This window comes from Erithacus rubecula, assembly GCF_903797595.1.
Source record: "Erithacus rubecula genome assembly, contig: SUPER_Z_unloc_6, whole genome shotgun sequence".
In the NCBI taxonomy this organism is placed as follows: domain Eukaryota; kingdom Metazoa; phylum Chordata; class Aves; order Passeriformes; family Muscicapidae; genus Erithacus; species Erithacus rubecula.
In genome coordinates this window covers 986545-1001432 of record NW_027635650.1, presented here as the reverse complement: position 1 = coordinate 1001432, position 14888 = coordinate 986545, and the positions used below count along the sequence as shown (strand labels likewise).

The window sequence follows — 14888 nt, the reverse complement described above, 5'->3', positions numbered from 1 at the left end:
TCAGAGAATGTTCTGCAGATTCCTGTTATACACAGATTAGAAATCTTTTGAGTGGCAAAATTATTTTTTTAGCAATGAGAAAAAACTTAAGCTGTAGCTCCCAGTTTCTCCCCATTTAGCAGAGTAGTATTTAGTAATTATTTAGTATTATTAATAATTTGATTCAGGCTTTTTGCTGGTGTCTGGAACAAAGTCCTTGTTTGGATAATTGTGAGTTTTCACCACTGGCTTTGTGGTTTGATTTTGTTTTTCTTTTCCCTTTATCCACAGTGAGGTTACAGTAGATCTCTATTGATGGATCCAAACACACCTCTACTGATGTGATTTTTCTTTTCCAATGAACTCATGCAGACAATTAATATTTCCCCTGAGACCTAGAGGAAATACTGAAAAACATCCTTATTAATGCATATTTTGAATATTTTTGTGGTAGTATATTACTATCAAAATGTCTTTCTAGAGTAAAAGGATATACTGCTTACTAAATGCTGTTGGTGGCATAAGGAAAAAGTAACATAGTATTACACTGAAGGAGAAAATACTTGAAAGCTAGTAGCATCTTATGCAATGGCTTGTGTAACAACCTTAATGAATACTCTTCCCATGGTTGAATACGATAGACTTTTTTTGAGAGAAATTAAGACAGATTTTATTTTTTTTTTTAAGATGGTATTTGTCCTCTCCTCCTTTCAATAGAAAGAAACTTGTTTCTGTGAACTTACAAGTAAGTTTTAGAGAAAATGGTATATTATTTCATAGGTGAACTTCAGTATGAGGAGGAGATAGTCAGAAGTACTTCAGTTTTATGTTCCTCTGAACATAAATAAGCGTGTAGCAATAACATGCATGTGATGAGAAGAGCCAGCTCTAAACTATGCATGCAGTGCTTTTGGATAGAAATGAAGTGGAACACACATGCACAGAGAAATATTTTAGTATAAGAAGTGCTTGTATTGGACATTGTTAATAAAAACAGTTAAGAGGCTACAAATAGGAAAAAACTAGTATGGATTAATGGATATCTGATGCTTATTTCATTGAAATGAGGGCTAATATTTATTTTTCTTTGTTTCACTCTAGTTTTTATCAAGTGATTGTGCTTCCTCTGGATTTGCAAAGCACTTTTATTTGTGACTCCTTTGCTGGTACAACTTTCTTTAGTAACACCACTGACAGTAAAGGATATGTGGCAGCTGAATTTCGGGCGAAGGACGTTGCTGATAATATGTCAATTACTCTTGGAGACAGACATTATTATGGGAAGTTTTATAATGCTCCTTTAAAGCTGGGAGAAGAGTATTGTGTCTTTTTGAAAATAATAAGTGAGTGGAATAAGGTAATGGATGTTTTAAATCCTCTTCTTTACACCTCTTGAATGAAATGTTGCTGGGGGAGAAGACGAAAATGTTAGCTGGGTATTAAATTTTTTATGATGTTTTAAGGATCTCCTAGTTGGCAGAATCAGATTAAATCTGGAGCTGTTCAAATATATCTTATAATTCCTAAATGGTACTTATGTCTTTGTAATGTTGAAGCAACTCTGAATGCCAAAATTCAAACAGTGGAAAATAATTTAAAATGAAAGGCCATTCCTGCCCTCAGTAATTGAAGGTGTCTGAGTTGGGCTAGAATTTACTAAAAGAGATTAGTACGAGAATTTGAAAATAATTTCTTAGCAATGATGAGTTCACACATTTAAATTTTTAATTAAATATTTTATAACAAAATTAAATTTAACAAATTTAGAGTAACAAAATCAAATATTTTATAACATACAATTCTCCAAATGACATAAAAAAATATATTTTATCACATGTTGTTACCTTCCAAAAGGCAGTGTGTCAGCTCAAACTCCATTGAGAAAGCCTTATGAAAAAAAGTATATTATTATCATTTTAAAGGAAACTTTTAATTAAGAAACATGAAATTTCTAAAATGTATGTATCGTCTAATTTTCCAGTTGTATCTATCTCAGAGTCAACAGTATAAAATTTTTTTATAATATAAGTCTCAGCAGTAGAAAGTTTTTCTTGTATGGGACTAGGGATAGTTGGTGTGCAATACAGTTCCTGAATGTCAAATACAAAAGCTGAACTAAACAACCCCTAATAAAGAAAGGAACACCTAAATAGTGCTGCACCTGCCATCAAAATAGAGTTTTTAGGACTTTGTATATACAGCACAAAACAAGGACACATGCATAAACTCGTTCATGAGTCATTTAAAAGTAATTATCTAAAATTTTAGGAGCTTATACACAAATCTCACAAAGTTAAAACAGCTTCTATTAAGAATTAGTGATGTCCTCATTTATGCATGTTCTGCGGTGCTGTTTTCATAGTGGTGTTTTACTATCAAAATGTATTTCTAGAGTAAAAGGATTTACCTTTTACCTGTAACTGCCTCAGTTCAGAGTGAGTGAAATAAAACAGTGCATGTAATAAGAGGATTCTGGTATCTATTACTCTGAGAGATTTTTATTGCAGAGATGAAGCCTGATACAAGTTGTTTATTGTTTGTCATAAATTTTTTATTAATTATGTGAGGGGGAAAATGACAATAGAAGGCATTTTATTTCATAAATGATGTTAAGTTATTAACATTGACATCCAGAATATCTTGGAATTTGGACAATGAACTATATTTTATAGAAAAATATGGTCCATGGAGCAGAATTGTTAATCAGTCAAATGCATACGAGTTTGGCCTCTTTAAGTGCTACTAAATGTATCTCTGAGCTTAGTTGATTTATCCTTGGGTTTTATACATTTATATTTTTTAATACTGGGGTATTTTAACTACTTTTACTTGTTACCTTGAACAAAGTAGATTCTTATGCATCTTTGCCAGCTGTTTATTAAGCTGTTTATTAAGCTGCTTCTAACTTTCTCTTTCTTATGGATTATTTCCTGATCCTTCACTGCTAACATTTGCAATGTATTTTCTAGCCACTGATTTGATGGATTAATATTATTTATTTGTGAACATCACTCTTGCTTCCTACCATTTAAAATGCACCAACTCCTTAGTGTACACACTTTCTTTTATGGCTTTTGTTGGTTGATGAAATACACAGTTACAAGCAACAGTTATGAATCATTACTGGGATTGCAAATGCCAAACTGCTTTGGTTTGCAGCTCTGCTTCTTTGAAATGGAATTTGGACTGCTGGTTCAAAAGTATTGGTTATCTTCAGCTGTCATGTGCTTTTATTTTGTGCAATTCCTGCTATTAGAAGGAAAAAAAATCAGAAATATGAATTGCATGTTTTTGGGTTTTGAGACTTTCTGAAAGCCTGATTACTTAAGTAACTGCATTTGGATTCAAGAGCTCAGTCTTCTTTTAAAAGAAGTTGCATGCCTTTCAGTTTTTAATACCTGTGAAATCAGTATTTCTGAAGTGTATTTTGCTTGTTAGCACATTTCCATTTGAATACAGACAGATTAGAAATAGATGTAAAAGGCTCCTACCCAATGTTCTCATTATTCCCTTTTATATTCTGGTATCCTTAAGGATCCCTTCTGTCTTCTTTCGTACTAAAAATGGTACAATTTGTATCATCATGCTGCAAGATCATGGCTTGGTTTTGATTTTTATTGACATTATGACTGAATACCCCTAACATATTATCGTGTCAATTTTCTATCGTTCTGATTTTAAGGTCTTCAAAAGGGTGTCTGCTGTGAGATTTTTACATTCAGTTTATTTTTGTTTCTCTGAGATTCATGGGACCTCTGTAACTTCCCTAATAGGCAGGAGATGTCTGATTCTCTGCACACTGTGTCATGCAGGTAGCTATTTCAAGGTGATGACACTCACACCAGTGCCCCAGAATATGGCATTTGATTTGTTTTCTAAATCTCCCCCTTTATCTTCCCTCTTCTAAGAAGATTTTCCTTGTCAGTCTTTTTAATTAACCAGAAAATTCCTTATAAATAAGGGGTTTAAGAGTCATTGAGATTCCACAATTCAGCATGCAGATACACAGAGGTGAGATTAATCACACAAATGTGCCTTCATCCTTTTATTCAAATGCTTCAAAACATAGCGTTCTTTCTCAAATGTACTGTTATTCAGAGCAACATAATACACAATTTGCTACAATATAAAAAATACATGTATTGTGTATGTGCTATGTGAAAGTCTATGAAAATAATTTAGCAGGAAGCACTGCAAAAATGCACTTCACAGTAAGTAGACAATAGATAATAGACCTAGAATATAACTTTTTTTTGTATTTATAACTATGAAGAGCTGGAGAAAATGCTCCAGAGAAACCAAAGCTTACTGTAGAAAATCAAACTTGCTTAACTAGTCTGCAAAAGCAGACCCATTTTACTTTAGCTCTAAGTACTCTATAAAGTTATTAAAAATTACCAAGCATGTTATCATAACTGAAGAAACTGCTACATCTAGTATTTGTAAAGCATGCCATCACATACTTTATTTTAAAATATGTGTTCTGCATGGGTGAGTGTTAACACAGCATATTCAGCCTTATCTTAGCATTTCATAAATGATGAATTCTTATGGAAGCAACATCAAAGATCCTTCCATGGATGGAAAGTTGTAAAAAGAAAGCAAGAATAATGAGCTAAAAACTAGAGCCAGCCTTTCATCAAAGCACTACAACTAATCCTCTATTTATAATCTTTTAAGACAATATAGAGGCTGCTACCAAGGGAGTAACAAACTCCAGTCCCAATAGTAATTTTTGTTGATGGCTGATCTTTCAGAGAATGTTAGTAAGAATAAATTTTTCTCATGAGTGACAGTAATTTTTGTATTTTCTTTTTTAGGTAAGAACACAATCCTGTGCAGTTTGGGCACAAATTAAAAGTAAGTAAATTTTTCTTTCAGTAAAAAGGTCTGAGTTGTCATGGCTTTGCTGTAGCTGTTTCTTCTTTTACTGTTCATGATCTGTTGCCTTCAAGGATTCAAAAGATTAGAGATGGAAAATTTTCCTTGCTCTTCACTATGCCATTCCAATGGATTCAGCAATCCATTCTAAAACAGACTCTCCTGTTCTTCCCTGGTTTTCAATATTGCTATTTCTGTGCATCATGTCCAAATCCTTACAGCAATTTTTGTGCATAAATGATTTAAAGCACAGAAAATTGAAATTTTGGAAGCCTATTTTAAGATAGTTCTATATTGGCTTAAAGATTTTAAAAAATCAGTCAAACAACAACAATAAATAAAAATAAAAATAACTAAAAACTATTTTTAAAAACAACTCACTCCAAACCCAAACAAAAAAAAAAATTACAAAAACCCCAACAAAAAGCAACTACAGAACGTCCCTACTATATGTTTTAGCTTTTAGAGGCCATATTTTTTTATTTTAGAATGTTTAGATGTTCCATCAAGAATTACAGATTTTTACAATCTTTAGGAAACCAGAAGATGCTATGCAAAAATGAAAAATATGGCTAATTTGTATACTGGTAAATAGAGTTTTTAATTATATAAGTGGCATAACTTTAAAACCCAGTAAATTTCTCAGTGTGGTTTTATTTTTATTTACTTTTGGACTTTAAAATGTTTCAAATCAATGAGTTTACCTCGGAGGACTTTGGAATCTGCTAGAGATCATATTTCCCTCCTTTCCACCATAGTTGAAACTACTCTTCACCAACCTCATATCTCAGCAAAAAGCCAATATTTGCCTCCCCTGACAAAGAAAGCAGCACCACTGGAGTCTCCTGTGAGCCCTAAAATCTGCTTTTGAGTTGAAAGTCTCCAAATTTGAGTTAGGAAAGGCAGTAATGCTGGAAAATGAGACAGTACTTTGGAATGATGTCAAATCATGTGATCCACAGAGTGCTTGAGGTTCACCTCCTCCATATCTGATTATCACTATAACTGATCTTCTGGTGACAATCTCTGCTTATTTCTGGGTTTTGTTTAGTTACTCTTTAATTATTCTTATGACCTCTTTCATTTACTACTACACTTTGAATACAAGGCAGGCAGTTCTTTGTTGTGGAAACTCTGCTAAGATCCAGGACTCCTTAGGTTTGTCAATTCCATTGCTAGGACTGTTTAGGATATAGCTGCAGAATAACTCTGGAAGGACAGAAAATTGTCTTTCCTGAATTTGTCATTTATCAACGTGTAGCACATTATCCAAGACTGTCTTACAAATAGGTGGGTTTTGGTTTGGGGGCTAAAGGAATGAACATAGGAAAGTGAGAGTAGGATAGGTCAGGCCTTTGGCCTTCTGTTGTGAATCCATTTACCTTGATATCAAATGGACTTGTATAAGTGATTTTTGCCCTAATGTACTTTTGCAGCTGGGGAGGCTGAGAGTATTTTTGGCTTGCTGAATCCTTTGAGAAATATTTATTAATTCATCTTGTGTAGAAGGCAAATCTGTGAATTAAATTTAAACCAAATGGCCCTGTTTCAGGTGCTGTCTAGCTAGACATTGTGTGATAGATCATTGTCATAAAAATGGTAGGAAACTGTATTAAAAGCACACTTTCTCCTGCCACAAATAAGTAAAATTAAGTTTTAGAGTTTTTCATGATATACATTCTACAATATGGAGAGAAGACAAATCTAATTTTTATAGAGGGCTGACATCTTCTCTGAAGATGTGTAACTTGCTGACAGAAACTAGTGTTGCAGTATTATAAGGAGAAGTATATCTTTTACCAAAAATGAGCATAATAATAATAAATTTTAATAATCCAGTTAATCTTTTTTCTTCAATTGGATGGTAACTACTAGATAGTCAGCTCCCTTACTCTCATTAACTGAGCCAGAAGTCCAGCATCTGGGTTTTGTTACTATACTTCAGCAATGAGCAGACTGAAGCTACACTGTTTGGTTTGTTTGAATTGTTTGATACTTTCTTTCAGATTTATCACGCCCTCTACAATACATGACTGCTGTTGGATTAGGGTCAGTGGCTGCTGTCTGCCTTATATTGTTCCTGTCATTCTCTGTGGCACGGTATGTGGTGTTGCTGCCTCCAGTTTTGCAGTCCTCCTTCGTGTGTTTTTCTTCTCAGTTTTTCTTGCCAACGACCTTGGTTTAGGCATCATGGGTGGTTAGAAATTGTAATCAGAAGTGCTTTCAGTGGCCACTAATACTGTTCATTGCTTGAACTGATGTCCTCTGTATCTTTGCAATTACTGGCAAAGCATTTGAAATGTGTAGGGCTTATCTTAATAAAAGAAGTATTTAAGACAGTGAATAGAACCAGGACTTTAGTACAGAAGTGTTCTGATTTAATGAGAATTAAATACATGAAGTTTATATGCTGAAAAAATGATGCACTTCGCTTATGTACAGAGTTAATTTTTTTGTCTTCCCAAATTTATTCAAAAGACCTGAAAATAATTGTTTTTCAGTAATGGTTGAACTTTACCTAAAGGCTGCTATAAAAACATTTAAAATTTTTAAGAGATTTATTACTTTATGTTTCATGATCCTTCAAGCAGGATCAGTAACTTCATCACTGTCTTCCTTTCAAAAATGAAACAAACATGCAACTTATATAATTGTAAATGCCTACATGCATGTAAAACCTCTTCACTAAAAACTATGTCTGTTGTTTTTTCAGTATGCCTATCAATAAGAATGTTTCCCTTGAAAGGTCAGGAGCCTCCAGCTTGGTGGCTATGAAATGTAGCATTGATTGGTTAAACTTCTCATTTGGTGCTCTGAAACAGAAGGAACTAGTCATATATAGGGCGGAAGAAAGTAGGTTTATTTGGATTGTTTGTGGTTGTCTAAATTTCAAATCAGTTCTTGGAATCAAAATTCTGAATTAAATGTTCCACAATCTCCTTTTTTTCTTTAACTAATTAAAGAAACAGATCTCAGGCTTCCCTTGGCAGTAGCATGCCTTGGTAAACTTGAGCTTGCAATCTTTGTTGTTTTGGGGATTTTTGAAAACCTTGTCAGAGTCAGCTTTGATATTTGAGGAAGAGGGGGCTTTTATTGTCTTGATTTCTAAAGTAGCTAACTCTTAATAGAGGGCTTATTGCAGGAGGAAGGGGATCCCTGGGCTGTCATGGTGTGAAAGGCTTCTCAGTTATTTCAGTTTTTCTGGCAAAAAAGTGACAGAGGGATGTTAGTACTTTACAAAACGATTTCAAGTCAATTACATTCAGAGTGATAGGAGAGTGATTTGAGGTATGAGACAGTACTGGAAGAATCATATTTGAGTATGAGCCACGTGTGAGAGAGTACAGAGAAAATAGACCCTGAACTTCCACTTCAGCCTTCTTTCGAAAGGACTGAGAGAAGACTAAATCCTTAGAGAGCTGATTACACTGACTATTTGACAGTGTGTATTGCAGGGGACAAAGACTTAATACGTCAGCAAGTATCTTTTAGACTCTTGATCCCATGTACAGAGAAATTCTTGAATCCGTTCTCCTGTTCTAAGGAATATCAGACAGAATCCTTGACAGAAGTTAAAACTGTTCCATCCTAGCAGCAGGCAGAGAAGGCAGAAGAACCCAGATTTCAGTTGTGATAAGACCTTCCACAATGCTCACAAAGAAGTATCTGTAATATTTTAAATAACAAATATGCTTTTAGTTATAATTAACCATCAGTTTAATGCATTTCTGAGTAAGAATGTGATTTGAAAAAACCTGTGTGAAGTCAGCCTTCTGCCTTATTCAGTTGTAAAACCACAGTCCTGTTTTAGATACTGTACTCCAAGACAGATGTGGCCTAGCAGGAAGAAAGAGTAGAATTTGATGAGAGAGACCTGGGATCTACTTAATCTAACTGCACATAGGACATTCTAGTGGCAGGTTGCTTGGCCTGGCAGAGAAGATACTACCAAGAAGCATGATATGCAAATATACACAGTGCCACTATATAAATATCAACTTCCTCCTGTTGGTAGTGCCAGTGGTACACATACCAGCCATGGGCAATATACCCATATGCTTCTGAACTGTAGGAGAGGGACACATGGGAGCTCATTGCTGTGAACAAAATGCAGCTTCTGGGTGGTCTGCAAGTGGAGGTTAAACAAACTTGTCAGTAATGACATAGCTAGGCTGATCTTGCCATAGTGTCAGGTGAATGGTCTTGGATTATTTCTTGGGGTTCGTATAAGCTTCTATCACAAAGAGCCACTGTATTCAAATGTTCACCAGCTTGCCATGTGTCTGCTGTCTCAGGAATTATGTTTCCACAATGGGTCAGGGTGTGAATTCCTGCTAGCAGGTCTGCTGACAGAGGTTCAAACTGTTCCTCAATGAGAAGAAGTCTGGCACTGGATTCACGAAGTGAAATCTGACTCCTGATGTCCTTAGATTTTATATCTTTCATTTTAAAAAATGCATTAGCCCATTGTTGTTGTTATTAAGGTGTCTTGTCATTGATACACCAGGCTCCACTCCTCTTAGTTCTTCGCTTTCTTTTGTATATGATGTCCATTCATATGCATAAGAACAGAGCCAGAGCTCCACATTTCTGAAGATCTGCACTGGGCGTCAGTGGTGTTGATGCCAAGGTTAACACTGGTCAGGTAATCATCTGGTAACCTATGGGAATGCTTCCTACTCTCACACTAGCTGTAATGGTCAGGATTTGTGCTAACACTGTGTGTCTTCAAAAAAGTTTGGAAGCACTGTCATGTATCTAGTAATAGGAGTGTGTTATATATGTAATGAATAATTTGAGTGATTACAAGTTCCCTGTCATGCCCATGCTTGAGTCTGAAAAATTGTTGAGATTTTTTTTTTTAACTAGATTTTTTTCTCTTTCCAGCTCTTGTCTCCACAGCTCAGTGCATCCCCCACCTACTGCTGTAACCTGTGAGGCTGTACATTTATCTACTACAGTACACATGACACAAGCAGGGATTGCATCATCATTCCTAGAGGCTGAAAATGTCTCTCTTCTCTGATGGTTTATTCCCTGAAGTCAGCATAGAAAAAACATGCTCTTCTTTCAAAGCCACCGTGTGTCGGGTATCAGCATGTCACATATGTATTATAGCATGGACAGTTTAAATGTGTTTGTCAAGACATTTATTGTATTGCCTTAATCCAGATGGTATGGTGTGTGAAGGAGAACCTTCCCTCACAAGCAGGTTTTCATGCATCCCGTATGGTGGTCACAGGCTCTCAGCTATTCCAGCTGCATGAGTGCCTGATAATGAGTGCATGTATTGTACTTGATTACACAAATAATCCCATGATCCAATTGAGACTGTTTGAGGATTAACTGCTGCTTTAGATACCTTTGCACACATACACTGGCCTATTATGAATGAAAATACAGACCTACACTTATGCAAGATAAAGTGCCTATTGTATTTCCAATTATAAAGGTAGAACGCTTCTGTCAGTCACTTATTATGATACATCAGCAACATATTACACTTGTTAGCCATGAAGTTGCCACATTCAAGTAGTGTCAGCAACTGATGTGTTCCAGAGATACTACAGTCATTGCTCATAGCAATTAGCAGTAATTGCAAATAATATACCAATCTATAAAACTGCAGTTAGCACAAAAGCTCCTTACTTTAATGGCATGTGAAATTAATTTAAAGAAGGACCTTCCTGTGTTAAGTGCAGTTTTGTTAATCTCTGTTCTGTAATTACAGCTGAGTAAGGCTATTAAACCATTGTCTGGTTAATTGGCTGGTGTGTAACATCTGGTTAGAGTCACTTAATAAAGTACAATTAACTAATTTCCTATGGAATACTCCCAGTTAATACATTTTTTTCTTCTGTAAGAAAGAATCCAGTGACTTTGGTTATTTCCACTCCTCTTCAGAAGTTGCTTTGTTATATGTTAGCAAAAAAATATATTAACTGGTGAAATAAAAAAGCAGGAGTTTTGTTTTTTATTCAGGTTTGTGATTTTTTTTAAAGTTATGTTTTGTGTTTTGTCACTTTAAATATATTCTATGCATTTTTGGAATTGTTGAGTTTCTGAATTGCTAAGATTGTGTTGCCTGCTGCTCTTATAATTTTGTATCTTTGTCTCCGTATGATGCAATTAGGGTCTTTTTGGGTTTAAAGTGCAAGAGCAGATTTTATAGTTAGAAGCAAAGATAAATAAAAACTAAAAGGAGTTTTTAATTTCTGCATCCAGCTGAGAGTGTTTTTTTCCAGGTTTCGGCAGATACTATTTCGGTTATCTAGCATTTCCACAGCAGTCCTTCAAGTTAATAGTTAATAGCTAAGTAAGAACACCTTTGTCTACTTTAGCATTTTCTGTTGCTAATTGAGAAAGAATAACTAAACCATTCATACTGGGAAACCATGCCTTAATTTTTCAGTTTCTCATGCAGAATTTGTTCTCACACATTCCATGCTAATTCCCTTTCTCAATGGAATAGATCACGAGATTTGGTATAGCAGCACAAACTGCACTACTTCATTCTGATTCAGTCTCTTGCTGCTCTAGTCCTGTGAGAGAGTTTGTGAGCAGCTGTTCCTGTGTAAGGGAGAGCTGGAAAGGCTGGAAATTATTTAGAGAGACAGATGTGCCATCCTCTGTGAAAAAACTGAACTTCTTTTTACACTTTACTGAGACCAGCAGTGTTCCAGTATGCTACCCTTGATTGGGACCATAAAGTCCATCTTGTCAATGAGTATCATTGGAAAACTGGAGGTTTTTGTGTAACCTTCAGGAAGTTATTTCTTTTCTATGTGCTGAGTTGCTTTTTCATAATGTAAAGTTTTCAGAGCAAGATTTTTTCCCTACTAAACACCCATACTTCTACTGGTAGCTAGGTACATATTTAATGACTGATACGGACATCTTAACACAGTATAGCTTCTTAATAGCCAGGAATGGACTGATAAGGGAGAAGAGAAGAGGCAGAACTCTCTGGCATCTTCAATTTTCCATAACAGCTACAGTTCTGCAAGTTTCCCTCTTCCCCTCTGCCTCCCTTGTCTCGCTGGGTAGATCTATCTCTTGCTATGAACACAACTTCATCTGTGTTTATCTTATTAGTTCATGTGTACTTATCTTTCTTCCACCTGTATTTGTTTCAGTTAAATGTAGAAAGAATAGAGAACTAATTTAATCTTGCCATCCTCAGATGTGGAAATGTTAACAGTTTTTTTTGTTAGACACTTGTTGTATTGCTCCCAAACTTTTCTGCTGAACTAATTGCAATGTGATAACCACAATATCATGCTTCCAGAAATTCTAGATACATTTCTAGGGATCTTTCACTGCTGTATCTTCAGTTAACACTGAAATTAATCTTTTTCTTCCATTTTTTTCTCTGCTTCTTGGAGAGGTGTTCCACACCCTGGCCAAGTAAAGTTAAACAAACTGAATCTACTCTGCTTTTACTGCTGATCTATACCACTTCATGGTGTTACATTGAAATTGAGAAACTCGTTGGTTTTGATCCATACCAATGTCTGCACTACATGCAAAGTGTTTTAATCCTCTTTATAGGAAATGGGAAATAGTTAGTCCTGGATGAACAATTCTCATAAGCTTAAGTGAAACTAGTTTTTCTGTTTCATTTTATTATTGTTAAGTAACAGGACACTGTAATAATCCAGCACTTATGCAAATAATTGCGATGATATGTCAAACAAAAAACATTTTATTGTAAAATACACTACTACACATTGCTTATGGGTACTTTCAACCTTTTGGTGAGATTTCTTTGTTTTGAGCATGATAAAGACAGCCAGAAGCCAGCCAGGCTTGTCTGTTTCAGTATTTATATTGTCGATCAATTTTTACAAACAGGGCCAGATAAGTGAGCCAGTGTCACATGGTTTTAAGCCTACAAATCCATGAAAATTAAATGCCTCACAGCCACTCCCTCCCTCCCTCCCTCCCTCCCTGCAATCCAGTGGAGTAGGGACGAAAATCAAAGTAAAACTTGCATGTTGAGCTAAGAACGATTTTAAAAATTGAAAATATAATAAAATACTATCATAATGGTGAATAATAATAATAGTGGAAAGAGAAGAAAACAAGTGATGCACAATGCAATTGTTCACTCCCCACTGATGGATGCCAGAATCTCCCTCCCCCCCCACATCAAACCCAGATTGGCTGACTTTCTGGATGACTACCCCCAGTTTATGTAAGTGGGCATGATTTTGTGGTGTGGAATATCCTTTAGCTAGTTTGAGTCACCTGTCCTGGCTAGACTCCCTCCCAGCTTGTTGGGTTTTTTGCACACCTCCTCACTGGCAGAGCATGAGACAAGAGGAAAAAAAAGTCCTTGATTAAGGATAAACACTATTTAGCAAAGCCCAAAACATATGTGTGGTTATCAACACCATTCTCATTCTAGATGCAAAACACAGCACTGTAACAGCTGCTGAGAAGAAATAGATTCTACCCCATCTGTAACCAGGACAACCAGTATGCTCCTTGTGTTTGTGTACTCAGATTTAACTATTCTGAATCACCACTCCTGTTTCTAAGGTCTTGTACTGTTTTGTGAGGCCATTTCATATTCAGCAGGGTTCAGCCAGAATCCAGTGTGGACACACAGGTCTCTATCTCAGATGACAGGATTATTTCTGTTCCTAGTGACAGAATTGCTAGAAAGTTACGAAAATCTGCGAAATAGCTAACTTTGCAATTCTTTCAAGAAAGGAACTGGTGTGCTTGAATCATAGACTGAGCAGATTCTGTGAAATTAGTTGGTGATCTCAGTGCTGAGTTCTAAAGTAAGGGAATAAGTGTCAGTGTTGCAAAAGTACTGCAGTTCCTAGCAGCAGAAGAATGACTCTTCGGACTCATTTCTGACAGTGGTGAGGCCTGAGGAGTCAGAGCACAGTGACTGAATTTGTGGTATTACTATTATGCAATTATTTCCTTTTTGAAGTTAACAAAAGTGACACCATTACAGTCACAGAAGAAAAAGGTGAGAATTGCTTTGGAGTTCTCTTTTTTCTCCTTCCCCTCTTTCCAAATTTTTGTGTGTATTTTTTCTAGAAATAGTGCCTTTGTTCCTGCAATCTCTCCATGCAATAAGGAACAGCAACCTTTCATTAGTGTTTTCCCAACCTGAAGGCAGCGAAATTTATGCAGTTCAGTTGCAGGTCATGTTATATGTCACCTGGAGTACTTGTTGGATTACCATATGCAAACATTATACATATATTGTGTGTGTGTGTGTGAATAGCTTATTCTGTTTCTTCCATTGCACTTAACTAACTGAAGATAACAGTCAAAATTCCCAGCAAGGGTGGAGAAGCTCGGTTTTCACCCCAAGACTGTACAAAATACTAGTAGAATGAGAAGAAAAAGAAAAAGAATTATAGAAATATAGCAAATTCTTGCCAGAAAGTAATTTCCAAAGGCCCAGATTTTCCTGAGCAGCTTTTAGCATGGAATATTTTAACCTGATTTGGTAACAGTTCATATAAAAGTCACTCCTGCAACCATCCTGGGAGGAGTGAAAAGGCAGCAGTGTGGTGATGTTCTGAGCTAATTACCACAAATCAGCTGTGCCAATACATTGAATAAAGACTCTTATAACAAGAACAAAAGGTATGTGAAAGGGTTGGTGAAAGACAGCTCTCAGCTATCCCTTTTAACTGTGTAAAATGGCCTTCTCGGTTTTACACTTAACTAATGAAAATGTTAAGAAGCTTCATTTTGGTTTGTATTCCCGTGAATTCTGACCCATTCTGGGTATTTTATTTTCATGCATTCAATTGTCCAGTTCTTTCTTCTAACTTGGAGTATTCCTTCATGCACAGAAAAACAGATCACTGTGGAATGACAAATTAGTAGCAATTGTAAATATCTGCTGAGAAGCACAGGGACAAGACATGAGTGTTTAACACATTCTTTGCCTCTGTCTTCAATGTGAACCAAGGGGTCTTAATACCCTGAGCTGGAGAACCATGACTGTGAGAACGATCAACTCCCAGTTAACAGGAAGTTGTGCAGGATCT

General features: G+C 35.8%; 1 protein-coding gene across 10 annotated transcripts in view; it reads left to right on the top strand.

Moving 5' to 3' along the window:
- Positions 1–10837, top strand: part of SUSD1 (sushi domain containing 1) — a 58569-nt gene extending 47732 nt beyond the window's left edge. For 7 of the 10 annotated variants that reach the window (XM_079331642.1, XM_079331645.1, XM_079331644.1 and 4 more), the window contains 4 exons: positions 1081–1336; positions 4800–4839; positions 6867–6960; positions 9748–10837. In XM_079331642.1, coding sequence (XP_079187768.1) covers positions 1081–1336; positions 4800–4839; positions 6867–6960; positions 9748–9886 — 529 coding nt within the window. In that variant the 3' untranslated portion in view covers positions 9887–10837. The remainder of the gene's footprint in view (positions 1–1080; positions 1337–4799; positions 4840–6866; positions 6961–9747) is intronic. The other 3 variants (XM_079331646.1, XM_079331643.1, XM_079331647.1) reach the window with 3 other exon arrangements.
- The last annotated feature ends 4051 nt before the right edge of the window (positions 10838–14888 follow it).